Source organism: Cygnus atratus, chromosome 13 (assembly GCF_013377495.2).
Source record: "Cygnus atratus isolate AKBS03 ecotype Queensland, Australia chromosome 13, CAtr_DNAZoo_HiC_assembly, whole genome shotgun sequence".
NCBI lineage: Eukaryota > Metazoa > Chordata > Aves > Anseriformes > Anatidae > Cygnus > Cygnus atratus.
In genome coordinates this window covers 18178243-18192972 of record NC_066374.1, presented here as the reverse complement: position 1 = coordinate 18192972, position 14730 = coordinate 18178243, and the positions used below count along the sequence as shown (strand labels likewise).

The window sequence follows — 14730 nt, the reverse complement described above, 5'->3', positions numbered from 1 at the left end:
AACATAGCTGCAAAGAGCACAGTATTAATATCAATAAAAAGCTGAGGACTGCAAAGTATAATAATTGTAGAGGGAACAATTGCAAGGGGTGATGTATTATGTCAATTTACAGAAGAACAAGATTAATAGATATGTGCAGTATTTTTCTCAATTGCTAAAAACAAAACTCAATACATCTTGGGCATAATTTATATTTAAGATATTTTAAATTTTAAAACAAATTTATTTAATTTGACTTATAACATCTGAGAATGTATTTTAAGATCTGACTGTACTTTGGCTATTGAAATTGTTGAACAAAACTTAAGCTAAAATGGTTGATGCCATAGTTTTATAAGTGAAACTGCTTTACTGATGCAAACTCAGGAGTAAGACCGCTAGAGTTTATCTGGAAAGATTTGCAAGGGCAAAGAGAATATTTGCATAATTTTAGATTACTAAGTGTTTCAGTTCACTGACTAGATTATTCCTCTCCTTCTTAAGCCTTCATTTGGCTCAGAGGCTGCAAGTTAATTCAGCTTGACCAATGAGTGGAGACATATCCTTTAAGATTTTGAAAATGGTGTAGTTCATCTTCTGTGTGTTAGTTTTATTCACAAACTGGAACAAGAAAATAAGCTTCCAGTCAGTTTCTCAACTTTGAAAAATGGTCTTTACCTTTCATAGCATAAAATAGAAATAGCTATTCTGGCATAACTTCATAAACAAAGAAGATATTAGCCCATTGGGACTAAATTATTTGTCTCCTGTGTTGTTTGTGTAAGTAAATGTGCCTGAGTAAGCTTCAGCAAAACTATATTGAAATAAGTTAAAACAGGAAGATCAGAACAATAAGAAGTAAAAAAAAAAAAAAAAAAAAGCTAAGAAAAGGAAGTAAGTAAAGGTATAAAGGTACACACTCCTCTGTAGTCATGTTCCATACACTCTCTGGTTGTGTGATCAATAGTCATTAATTTATGCCCCAGGGGAAAATATTGCTCTTTGTGTTTCTTTACCTGTGGAGCAAACATAGCTAAAAGTTAAATCTGGTTAGCTCCAGCCTGTGGGCTGCCTCCTATTTTTCCTTCGCAGTGCTAGAAATTCACATATCCATCAGCTATGTACAGAAGGTGCCCCAGCAGCGGCTCGGCTTTGACCTGAGGAAGTGTTGGGCAGTATTCGCTACCTGACGTGCTTGTTCTCATCTCACAGAAATGTGCTGGAAAGTTGCATGAAAGCTTGTCCTTTCCCAAGTATGGCGAATTGGATTGCTGTTGAAACACTGCTGAAATTGAAGTAAATGAATCTAAAATAGCTCATTTTCTTCTTAGGCAGGTTACTAGCCAAAATGTGTATGCCATGGCACACCACCAATGCAAACTCACCACAGAAGCCCGCTTACAATCATCACTGATAGAATGTGACATTGGTGACAAAAAATTCCTGCTGACTGCGTGAAGCATTGAGTTGTAACTGTTTGGGATGGATGCTTTTGTCCACTCCCTGAATTAAAAAAAAATAAAAATAAATAGATAGATAAAGTCAGGCTTCGTTATGTCAAAACTGTAGGGAGAAAGAGATGATAAAGTAATAGCTGGTGGAGTTTTCAGTCTACTCCATGCTCCCTCACGTGTTACTTTATTTTACATCAAACAATTAATGGAAAATTTAGCTGGAAGAATTATGAATCATCCTTTCCCAGAAAGTTTCAGTAACATTTCTGCACTATGTTCTTTGTCGAATCAATAGTAATTGCGAATGTGGTAGATTCTACCCTAAAGCTGGAGAGCTGCTTGGAGCCTGGGTCACTAATTTCCTGAATTTTCACTGGATTCTTTTCCTTTCTTGCCAGAGACATTATTGCTTTACTAGTCTAGATACCATCCAAAACTATTTTTCACTGCGAATAAGCTGTGGTATTTCAAATGATCATAAAGTGCTAACATTTCACTTTTATTCAACAGCCAGAACTGGAAAGTGAGTATAAGTCTCAGAAGAATATTTCACATTTTTTTTAATTCTTAAGTGATGCTGCTTTTGAGCTTGTGTCTTTGAGGTGGAGCATGGACTCCCTCTTCTCATCGCTTAGGTTAGTGCTTCAAATGAGCACAATATTTTTGTGTGTTGTGAAATGTGAAATGGCTACAAATGTCTCAACCTTAAGTAAGAGCAGTGGTAGCTATTTTGCCATGGCATTCCGTTCCTGCTCTGGCAGAGGTCTTGGAAAAATTGCTTATATGGAACAAATAATATATAGGGGATGATTCTACAAAGTTACTTAAGTGGAAGAACCGAGCATAAATTTTGTAATATGAACTGGCACAAGTCGTCAGCCCGACTGATGGTCTGTATCCAGTGATTTTGGTAAGAAGAATCTAATGCTTGCAAGTAATCCCGCTGGTTTTAAGTTGATTGCAGATGGATTGCTGCAGCATTGGGGGATTATGATTCCTATGAAGAAGACAGAGTTGTATCCTTGGTTGAATACTTTGTCTGTGCTTCCAATTTAAGCTAGTTTGAGTTTGATGAATATGAAATGTCTTCCTTCCTGCCCGTGCCAACCATAGTAGAGAACAGTTTATTGTTGCAGTGTTTTTACTGTTCATTTGCAAGCAAAGTTTCTGTGGTGGTGTTGCCATCTTAAGTAAACAGGGAGCTCACTGCTGCTGTTCATAGCTTGGCCAGTGAAAATGTGAAATTAATAATTGCTTGGCTTCGGTTCAGTGCAAACATCTGAGGAGAGGTTGGAGTAACATTTCTCCTCTATAACACTTCAGCTTCTAGGAAGGGTTGCATAAAGGATCTGCACAGTACAATCCTCAAAAGCCCTTACTGTTGGTCAGGCTTGTCCAGCTGAAGTGAACAGTGGCAACCAGATGGAATATTTTAACAATCCAGCTTCTAACAACAATTCCGAGAAGAAGGGACCTTGACGATATATTAAGGTTTCATCTGAAATACGATAGTACAATGAATTTAGGGAACTCCGTATTCACTTAAAATATCTAATTTTTTAATCATGATTCGAGACAGCTGGGACATAGATGAGCTGTGCCATCTGATTGAAAAAAATATATATTTGTATAGTATTTTCTAGTCGCAAGTAGGAAGTAGCTTGAAATCACTCACAAAGACATTCTTATTCTCAGAAGACTTTCCAACCCAATTAATTTTACAAACTCTAGAGATTTGTGCCAACTCCAGATAAGCTTTCAGACATTTTGGTACTTAACTGAAAGGACCTCCAAAAACTTTAGCAATTTCCTCATGATTATCGCTTATGGAGAAGTGCTTTAAACCCACAGAAATTGATTTAAGAGGAAAGGAATAAAGGTGGAGAAAAAAAATTAATAACAGCTAATTCTAATTTCAGGTGGCAGTGCATGTACCATGGCAGACTTCAATGAGGATAGCAAAGTTAGAGAATGTGTAACTTCTGGTGAGCGTGAGGGCTATTATGATGGAATTTATTTATGACTATTTTAGGTTCTTGTGAACCCAAATGTATTCTAAAATGGATACCTGAGTCCTGCAATCAAAGGGAAATGCAGTGAGCTCTGAAGCCCACAAGAAGGTGGTCCTTAAGACCTGTTTGTGTAGCCTGGAGCTTTCCACACTGTTTTCCTGGAGTTTGTGCGTGAGCTTTCCACACTGTTGGGCAGTCCGAATTGTTTTGAATTTGAACCAAATAGATCTGACATTGCTCATCCGGCATCTTACAAGGTGACAGTGTACTGCAGTGTCCGAATGCCAGTGCATGCCACCATCTGTATTTCTCTTCATACCAGAAGAATTACTGAAGTTACTGGTGCACTCCGGCTGTGCAGGTTGTAAGGCCTTTTTAATTTTTCAGGTGTTCATCTCAGGGAATTGTAATTTTTAGTCTATGGCAGCATTAAGAAAAGCATAAACTGATAGTTTCAGAATTTGGATGATTATGAGCATTAGTGTAATTTGTCTTATCCTGACTGAAATCTAAGTCCTAGTGCTTGGATTTGTCACTCTTTTTATGTATGAAAACACAGTTTTTAAGTATACAGCATACATAATGAAAGAGTTTTCATTTTATGCTGAAAATTTTAAATGACATCACTAAAATTGCATTAACTATTCACAGAAGAGCATACAAATTATCTGTATAAAGTGATCATGATCTTTTCAACAATAATTCAATGGCTGATGTATCTGTCCCATGTATTTTTACTTGTTCTGAAACCTGTAGATCAAAGTGGGATGGTCAGTCAATCAAATATATAGAAGAAGGTAAAGGTCATAGTAGTGCAGCACACTAAAAGTATTACGCCTAACAGTCTTGACAAATCATTCTCATGGCATAGATTGTAAAAAAGAGCAGAAAATGTCACGAAATTAATCAATTCTCATGAGACACGCTGTTAGAATGAAGGAAAAAAATAATGTAGCCCTCTCAGTGCTCTTTGTAGATCTGATTTTTCTGTTTCCCTCCAATAAGGTAAGATGCAGTTTGGTTTGTCTTGAGGTACAAACTACCTTTTGGGATATGAAGCCATCTGTAAAATATGTAGTATATACGGGTATTGCTGTGTATCAGCTTCAACATGAATGGTTGTGTTCGTGTAGGTTTAGGCATTATGAACATTACCGCACATAACCATAATTTGGAATTAAAGTTTGTATATATTTCAAACTGAGCCCCTTGGGTTTAGAAAAGATACCTGACAGGTCCTTGGTCATCGCATGTTTCATATCCTTGATCATTATTAATATCTCAGGTAAGGAGAAGATGACACTGAAGATGTTCATGTTAAAAATGTTTCCCATCTTTTAGGTCGGTATCAGGGAGGATAAGTTTTGTAAGGAGTTACAAAACACAGGTTGAAATTATGGTGAGAATGCTAAAGGACAGAGGCAGTGACTGATTTTGTGAGAAAATGAGTGAGCTGGAATGAAAATTTTGAATGGATTGACACATGATTGGTACAGACTTGGGATGAAAGCATCTGGTGAGCAAACTGTATTTTAAAGCGAACACCCAAATCTGTAAATATCAGGACTGTTGCAAAACGTGTGAAATTCAACAACCACTTGGATTATTCCATAGAGTGGTAGGGGCATTTGGGTGTGTACAGGTTTTAATGTTGTTTATACTCATGAATTGATGCCTGAGGTTATATTTTAGCATTAAAATAAGGTGAGCAAGTGCATAGTGTTAATCAAAAATTACCAGGATTGTAAAATCAAGCCATCAAAAAATCAGAAACATTTGTACAACCCCTAACTCTGATCCCCTGAGCATTTGGCAAAGTCTTTAAATTACATTATTGCATACTGTCTTTTACCCAGCATAACTGGTTAATGATAGAGAATCAATTGACCTGTCGGTGAAGCATGGCTGTTTGATTAAGAGAGCTGTTGGTAGGTCTGTCCCTACCTATCTCCTACAGAAGTAGAAGCTCTGTAGGGGAGAGGCAGGGGCTGCACAAAGGCAAAGAATAAGGTCTCTCAAGTAAAACCTGTATAACAGTGCATTGCAGAAGCAAATTCACCGAGCCTGAATGTGAAAGATTAATTCCTGAAAAATATGCATAATATTTGCATTGTGGGTTTTTTTTTTTCCTCTCAGTAAGGTTCTTTTGCCATAGCATAATTTCTTTATGCTCTAAAGAGGTGATGTTTAGAAATTAGGCCAGTCAAAAATCTTAACTGTTGTCTGGGATGTTTTGCTGAGGATGATCTTCAATATTCTGTAAGTTTCATTAACTGAACGGGTTTAGAGTATTAGTCTTAATTTTATTTTTCACTTGGAGCACATAACAGCATATTCTGTATAACTGATTTTAAATTTTGTACTCTAAAAATCATTTTTCCTGTCGTTTGTCGTGGCTTTTTTGTTACAAAATAGGAGAGAGAAACATTTAAAAAATATTGTTGTAGCAGAACAAAAGGCTTGCAGGTACCAGAATAGATGAGAGAAACTCAACTGCTGTAATATGTTTCTTGGCTGTTGACTACATTTCAGCTTGGCAATGTCAAATGGTTGTAGCGTGGATCTGGGTCTGGGCTCCAAAGTGTCCTCCCAGGGCCTAGGGTGAATAGCCACACAACTTAGCCCATGATAAAGCTTTGCACTACAGCGCTTACACTGAAATCCCATCCTGTGCCCGCAGTGGCCAATTACTCACTAAGTTCTTTCCTTACAGTCTCTCAAATGTTTCACATTGATGGATTATTATGACCTATCTGAAATGGTAGCCAGGATATCTTTGAACAGCTACTGAAAACAGAGCAGTGTGCTAGAGCTAAAACCTTCCTACAGTTTCTCGTTGAGTTGGTTTACAGAAACGGAAAAAATCTGCCATAAGAAGACTTGTGTGTTTGGACCTGACTCCAGTCTGCCCTAACATGGTGGTCATTTTGATGTTCTTATTCAAGGCAGGTTTAACAGCCATTTGTGTTAGTAGCTGCGTTTTATCTCTTGCAATCACTAACTAAGGATAATTAATTTCAGCTATAGAGAAGCCTCTACTTTCTAATATGAATGTTCAAGTTAATTAGTACATTCTTGCAAGCATTTTGAAAATGTAAAGTACATTATATGTATTTATTAATTTTCCTATTGAAGAAAGTGGGAAAGAAAGCATATCCTTTTCAGTCTTCAAAGGCCTAATTTATTGGATGTTTCAAAATTGTTTTCACTGTTTGCAATATGGTATCTCACATTAACATTTCATACTACCAGATGTTTCATTATTCCTGTTTTAGCACATCATATTTGACCCATAGCAGCTTTGAATGCAAATAACAAACAAGCTGATGCACAATGCTTGACTGTTAGACGGAAATAATATGGCAATGCTAAACTGGTTTTCGTTTTTTCTTTTGGATATTATTAATCGCAGTGTGTTGACTGTTAATTTAATTAAATGTTTTGTTTTAATATAAGACCATTCTTCAGTTCATTGACTCACCGTTTCATTTAATTAATTGCAAACCTCAAGATTTGATTACTCATAGTTCTCCTTTAGTTAATTTACTTGTTCACAGTTTTGACAGAAAAGCTTTCAAACTAATATGAAGGAGGGGCACCGTCTAACTAATTAGGGAACTGAAAAATAGACTGAAAATCTTGTAGCTAGAGTACAAGATTAGCAGATACCCAGGGTCGTGTTAAAATGCTCAGAGTCCTTGTGTTTACCGCCAAAATCTAATTTTCAATGACTGGACGTAAGTTAAAAATGGAGGATTCACTTACAAGAAGGATACCCTGGGTACATCAGTGCAGGAATGTAATTGAGTTTTGGTTTCTTATGTCTGCAGGAAGATGTTTGCTAATCAGTAAATTGTGCTGCTGACTCAGGGCATGAGGCGCTGTCCCCTTGTCCCCCAGTGCTAGGAGCGTGGGCGAGATCAGCGCTGCCGTGCACCGGGAGGCTGGCTTTGGGGGAAGGCTGCAAAAGACCTTGCAGTTGTGATCTTCAGGCCATGCAGGAAAAATGCGTTTTTGCTGGAATAATTCCGAAGACTTCATGGAGGAATAAGCTTCAGTAGTCTTTGTGCCTGTGTATTTGAGTAAACAGTTAACGCACTAGCTTTAATAGCAGAGAAGGGACGGAGAACCCCCTGTGGTCTGCATGCCCTCTCAGTGCCCCAGGAAGGCTGTCTTCAGCGAGTCCGGCTCAGAATGCAATTGCAGTCTTCCTTCATTGCAGCCGGAGCATAAACTCTGCTGGTTTGCATGTCCTTGAAGGGTTATTTCAGGGCTAAATTCGTGTGTTGTACTGCAGAGTTATGCAGACTTGTCAAAGGGAGAGTACAGCGTGTCCTGACAAAACCGAAATTACAGACTGAAGATTACTAATGGCAGTTGGTTGTTTTGCCATATGCACGATGCAGGTGTACCTGAGCGCACACCACCACAATCTGTTATGCAGTTGTAATCAAGATTCATATATAGAGGGCTGACCCAGAACGTGGCTCTGAGATGTCTGCAGCAGTGGTGATGGCTCTGAGATCCCCACCAGCTCCTCAAGGAGCCGCTGCCCTTCGGCCCAGGCAGCGGGCAGGCTGCGGGCCACTGCTGGCAGGAGCAGCTCCAGCAGCCACGTGGTTGCTGGAAGTTTGAAAACAAATCATTGCAACTGCGGTGAGACTCGTGCTTTTTTTTTATTTTATTTTTATTTTTCGTTAGCATTGTAGGAGCCGTGTGTATTTGACAAGAAGTGGTACACAGTTTATTTCCTGGGTGTTTAGTGATTGATCACAGCTGGGAGAAGACAGCTAAAGGAAGAGAAATTTCAAGCGTAAATGGAGAGAAAAAACTGAAATCTTTGAAGTATGTAATCCAGCATGTCAGTTTTCCTAGTGATCCTTTTTTAAGGTGAAAGTGGAGGGATAGATGTATACATTGCAGCAGTTTCCAGGTCCATTTTTCAAAGTGAGGTACTCCAAGTGAGATTCTGCTGCTGATAATGATTCATCCAACAGGATGGAAATGATTCTTCAGTTCTTTGTAGATCTTTAGATAAGTCGGTTGAAGAATAACCCTCTTTGCCACAGCTAGCTGGAGCTGAGTCAATTATGGAACGGGGTTTTATTAATAGTTAAATTAAATAGTAGCTTCAGTAACGTTAGCCTCAGCAGTCGTCTTAATTGAAGATTATGCCAAGGGGTTACTTGCTGTATGTTTTCTTCCATCCTTTCAGTCAGTAGTACACCCTTACTGCTGAAACCATTTGCTTTAGTCTCAGTTTTATTAGCTTTCAGACATGTTGAAGAAATAGTACAGTGCTTTTAGTGCCTCATACGGTAAGATTCTGGGGCTTTTACTATATCACAATTCAAACACAAAATGACACAGACTGGGGAACAGTGAATGGTAACGTAAAGACTTTGCTGGTACCGAGCTTAGAGATAGTATTACCCGTATCTGCTTTAACGGTATGCCCACCTGCTCAGGATCTTCGGGCTGTCATGCTCCGTACATCAGGACTGTGCTTTACTCTTTAAACTTTTAATGCTGAAGTAGAGTGACTTTGGTGTGGCAGATGGCACAGCATAGATTTCTGAGACATCACTGTTTTTTGGCTTTTGTCCTTATGGCAGCTGTGTCTGGTTAGGGAGCTCAAAAATGCCTGACAATAATTACTTTTAATTTCTGCAGGCAGCATTGTGGTGATTTTGGGACTGTGTTTATTCCTTTCTGTTTGTTCCTCACTACCCTTCCTGTCTTCATTATGCTTCTGATGCAACTGTTCAGAATAATTTTTTTTTCTACAGGGCCCTGGATAATTTTTTTGCCATATCTTTTCACTGGACACTGTATTAAAGGCCTGAAATCACTTTCTGTTCCCTGTTTATGTCCTTATGAATAGTTTCTGTATTCATTTCTGTATTTTAATTAAGTAGAGTTTTGTGACTTACAGTATCGAGAATCTGTATAAATACTGACCCAGATGAAAATATTTACTGGACTGTTGGTTCATCTATGTGAGTGGATATATATCACATATAGGTGATAAAATGTTATGATAAAAAAAAATCCATGTTCAGACTCTTTATTTTTGTAACCTTTAAAATAAATGTGAATTCTTTGCAAGTGGATTGGAAGTATAAAGTGAAAAGAAACCAGGCTGTGAGTGGGTATAAGTTCTGAAAATGCTTTGGTGATGGCTGTACCTCAAAACTTGGAATTGGGATAAGCACAGGTAGGCATGCAAATGGTGCAGGCTCCTGGAAATCCTGAAAATTGTAAATTCCTCAGAAGACTTGTAATGATACTTGTTTCTTGAACTTCCTGAAAATAATTCAAAAACCACTCAAAGATCCATCCCACTTCCTTTCTCTAGAAAAAAGGTGGAAAAGCATATAGACTATTTCATCTTCTTCTGAAAGTGCCAACAGTTTTATCATTTAAGATGTATTATTTCTTTGATGGATTAAATGTAAGTGGCGTCCATCAGAGAATTTGTAAAAACAGAAGTTTAAACATCAGGGTTTGATATTTGCCTGATAAGAAGCCTGTAGCATTTGCGAAAGAGCTTCAAAGGGTGTTCCAAAAAAATTATTTTTAAAGAAAAACGGGAGTACTGTTCTGGTATGGCAATCCTCTGCATGAAGTGAGGGCTTAAATGATCTAAGAAAGGAAACTGTTGATGTTGTTTTCTGGACTCTACTTCTGTATGTTTGTAGGTAGTGCATATTAAAAATGAAATCAATATAATTTTGAATGTATCAGTGACAGAACAGTGAAATGAATGCATAGTTAGTGTAGGTAATACTTACTAGATCTGGCACCAGTGCTTTTGGATTACAGGAGTGTACAACTGCAGGTTATTGTTGTGAATGTTGAGACTTAGTCGAGATGGAAGGAGGAGGACAGAAGGACTGGACGGCTTGTATTACTTCCATCTCATAACCTATCATCTCCAACTTACTGATATTATATTAATGAGGGATATCTTCACTGAAGTTTACAGGATTGCTGTAGCCGTGTATGATGATAATACATACACCTCCCCCCCATGCATTTGGAGTCTTTTGATTGCTTGCTCACTTAAGTCATATTAAAATAATGAGAACTTTTGTGAAGCCTATTATAGCAGCAGCACAGCTAATCTAAATGTCAAATTCGTAGTAGCTTTTAAAATAAAATATTTTCATTTATGGATGTGTGGCGGTAGAGGATATGAAAACTATTAGTTCACTTTAATCGGTATCTAATGTCTCAGCAATACTTTTCATAAATAGCAGATTATTAAATTCTGTTTTGATATATATGTTAGTGGGTAAATACAACATGCACTACCAACCAAAAAAATTATGGTTTTTGGTAAATGCAATTCAGTGTGTTTGTGGACCTGTCGCACAGTCAATTACAAGATAGCTGATATGAAGCATTTAGCTTCCTTTGTAGGAAATGAAAAAGCAAGTCATTATTTACTGGGAGGAAGATAGTAAAACCTGTTTAATCCATAACTGAATGAATAAACAATTACACCTGTAGAGATCTTTTGGGGTTACATGTCTTTTTCCCCTGTATTTTTCTGTGGGACAGATGATCTTCATATAAGAGATTTTCAGGGACATCTTGCCCAGACTAAAAGGCATTTGATACTGTCTGGAAGAACATTTGATCTCTTAATTGACCAATTCAAAATGATGAAATTTGAAAAGTTTACTGTCATGAAATAAAGATATGGGAAGATCTAAATTAAAAAAAAAAATAAAGAAAAGAAAAACAATTACATGGTAATGGTGATGGTAGCCTGTAACCTGACTGTACTCCTTCTCTTTTACTATTGGAAGTTAATTGGTTTTTAGTCACTTGAAAATCTCCCACCACTACCACTATTAGTTCTGTATATTTGTGATGGTGTTAATGGTCTCTTTAAGGTGGGATTGTGTTTGTAATTACCTATATTGTACTTTTGTAGCAGCATTTCCAGTGTCATATTTTCCAGTAGCAATAATGTTAATCTGAATCAAAAAAAAAATCAGATATTTTTATATAGAATAGTAGAACATTGATTTTTTCCACATTAATTGGCTTCCAGCTGTTGAAATTAAGAAATACTGGCATCTTGCTAGTATACTTGGAAATTTTTAGCAGCTAAGTCAAACAGACAGTGATCAAAGTGACAAAGTGATCAAAGTGACAGGAAATGATATTTAAAAGTATAATCAAAAGGAATAATATTAAATAAATATTTCTTTACACTATACATGTGAAAAAAGAAAGAGAAACACAAAAGAATAAGGGAAAAAATCTTTAGAATGCTGTACTGGAATAACCCAAATGACTTGAAACTAATGTTCATGTATTGAAATTGTGACTTAATGAAAGGAACTGTCTTCTTCTTCTTCATATTTTTCAGTGCTGCATTGTACCATTGGATACTGCATTTTATTTATTTTTATTTTTCCAGGACTGACAGCAGCTGCCATGGCAGAGGCTATGAAGTTACAGAAAATGAAACTAATGGCAATGAATAGCCTCCATGGAAGTGGAAGTCAAAATGGAACAGAATCAGAAAATGAAGAACTCAACTCTAATGCAGGTAAGTAATCCTGTGCACGTGAACTGTAGGGGAGGTCTAACCTGTTCTTATCCATTGGAAACAAAATCAAAATCTATCTCAAATGCTTGTGTTCTTTTATTTTGTAAACTTTCCTCTGCCAGTATCAAATCAAAATCACGGTTCCTATTCCTCCAATTTTCCTCCTAACAGCCATCTTCATTAGTTTTTTGGAATAATAGTGGCGAGAGATTGCTAGGTAAGGATACAGGCATTTTAAACTGTTCTCTAAATATATCTGTAGTAACAAAACGTTTCTCTTTTGGCAATAATACAGTTGAGCCTAGTGTTTTCCTGTAAATTATGGAAAGTTTCCAAAATATCAGGTTGTTGGAGCTGAGTATGAGTCACCACAGTTCACTGGAGGAAGGTGAAGTAGGGAATGCTAAATTACGAGCTTTCTGGCTTTTCTGCATTTTGTTCTTTCCTTGAATGGATATTTGCAACTACAGCTATGAAGGAGTCATGATAAACATTTGTTATGGCCTACCTGGCTTGAGTGACCTTGGGAAGAAGGCACTGACACTAAACACAAGTTCAGTCTATGCTGTTAGAAATATCAGCATGGACTTGAACTATGCTCCCTGAGGCCCAGCTCTGCAAGAATAAGGTTAAAAGTTTAAGTCCGAAATGGATCCTTTGAAGAGGATATCTTCTTTGTTTACTCTAATGTCCTTTTCAGGTGAATAGAAGAGATTTTACTTGGATAGTGTAGAGAACCTCGAATAAGATAGAGCTGTTTTGTGTCAGGAAGCTGCTGGATACCTATTACAATAAGGGCAGGTTCAGCTGGACTTGCTCTTTTTGACACAAATAATCCTACAATACACTCTTTACGTTTTGGAAACTTGCACACATCCTTTGTTTTCATTACCGATTCAACAACAGAGGCATTGTCTGATCCCTCATTGCATTCAGATCTCCCATCGGCATTCACACATATCTGAAATCACACGTGTCTCTAAAGACGAAGGCACTCGAACAGTTTGCTTGGTTGGATGGTGTATAGTGTATATGCATTGTACCATCAAAATGGTAATTTATTAGACCAATAAAGCAGCAGCTGGGAGGTCTTAGACTCATTTTCTAAAGGAATAACTTTGAATTCATGACAAATTATGCACAAAGCAGTCTTTCCAAAAGTGGTATTGCCTTTTGCTAATTTTGTGTACTCATCTGTATTGAAGAAATCTGGCTTCTAATTCATGCATTAAACCCTTCCCCAGCTTTCTATTATGTAGAATACATATTTCTTATTCACCTCTCAGACCCTAATCAATTAGTGCATATTGAATTCAGAAAAATAACACTGAAAAAGCATATTTAGTTCTTATTACTCTTGTAGTTTGTGTATAGTTCAAAAGAAATTATGAAGTTTCACTGAATGCTAAGAATTATGACTGAAGATAGAATTCCTACCGAAAAGCAAGGAGGCTTCAAATGGAAAAGATGCAGAATTAGTATGAAGGTTTTTTAAAGCTGCTGTACAAAGCTCGCTAATTTCAATGTTCATGGTTTTTGGTGTGTTTTCTGTTATGGCAAAATTTGTTTTCTTATTATGGGGAGAGTCTGCAGTACAGTAATAATATTATTTTAGGTACATCGACAGGTTTTATGGGGAGTATCAGACCAGCCTTTCTAAAATACATCAAGAGCATGCATATTAAATTGAAGTTCTCTGCAGTTTAGCAATTCAATGAGTTACAGAACTGACTCAATACCAATTTAAATATTTGGAAAAATTCCCACTGACTTTAACTGAAGTTACATTGGGACACAAGGATATAGATATGATATCAGTTTTGTAGAGATCTTTTCCCAATTCCTTACCTTTTTCATTGCCTAATTCAGTAAAACTACCAAGAGCAGATTCTCTGGATCAAGTCCCAGTATTGCTTGCAGGAGGAGAAATAAGTCCTTAACAAAAAGGACTACTGCTAATATACTTATTATCGTTTTTCCATTTTTTATTATCTGCAATGCAGTAGGATCATTTTTGTGATGCTTAGTTTATCTTTTTCTTTGGAAGGTCTTTTTTTTTTAAAAAAAAAGATTTACACTAAGCAGGTACAGTAGGACTTGTCAAAAAGGAAAACCATAAATAAATAAACGTACAGCTTAACTAAATTAATCTTATTTCACTGTACAGAATAACTGAGGAATTACCAAATATTCACTGTAGAAACTCATTGGAGAATAGGGTAGGGCCTGAAGAGGGTCGGCATTCTGTTTAGAAGTTGATATACACTTCAAAACTTTGATTCATTGTGAAGAGAACAGCCTGGTAATTCTGTGTGCATGAAAGCTTTACCAAATGTTTGTTTTGCTCTAGACTGTTACAGTTTAAATGACTATTAAAAACAAAATGGGAATGCAGAATGAGAAAGAAAATTGAATTTTGAAATTTTTGTTACTAAGAAGAGGGAAAAAGAAACAGGACAAAGGAGTCAGAAGCCTCATAAGTGAGGAAAACATTTTATTTTAGGAGAGAGACCTACAGTTTCTTTGATTTGAGGTTGTGTTTAATAGCTTCTGTAATGGCTGCAACATGACTCTGCATCTAGATTTCAGCATGAATAACAACCTGTTCGTGTTTCATTTAGCTCCAAATGAGAAATTCTGTCTTTTATTGTTTTAGGAAATTAGTCTGTGTACTGTTGCTCCTGGAACTTTATAATTAATCACTAAAGGTTATGGT

General features: G+C 36.9%; 1 protein-coding gene across 1 annotated transcript in view; it reads left to right on the top strand.

Annotated features, from left to right (window-relative positions):
- Positions 1–14730, top strand: part of DACH2 (dachshund family transcription factor 2) — a 283098-nt gene that overhangs the window by 184066 nt on the left and 84302 nt on the right. The window contains exon 5 of the mRNA XM_035541609.2: positions 11883–12014. Coding sequence (XP_035397502.2) covers positions 11883–12014 — 132 coding nt within the window. The remainder of the gene's footprint in view (positions 1–11882; positions 12015–14730) is intronic.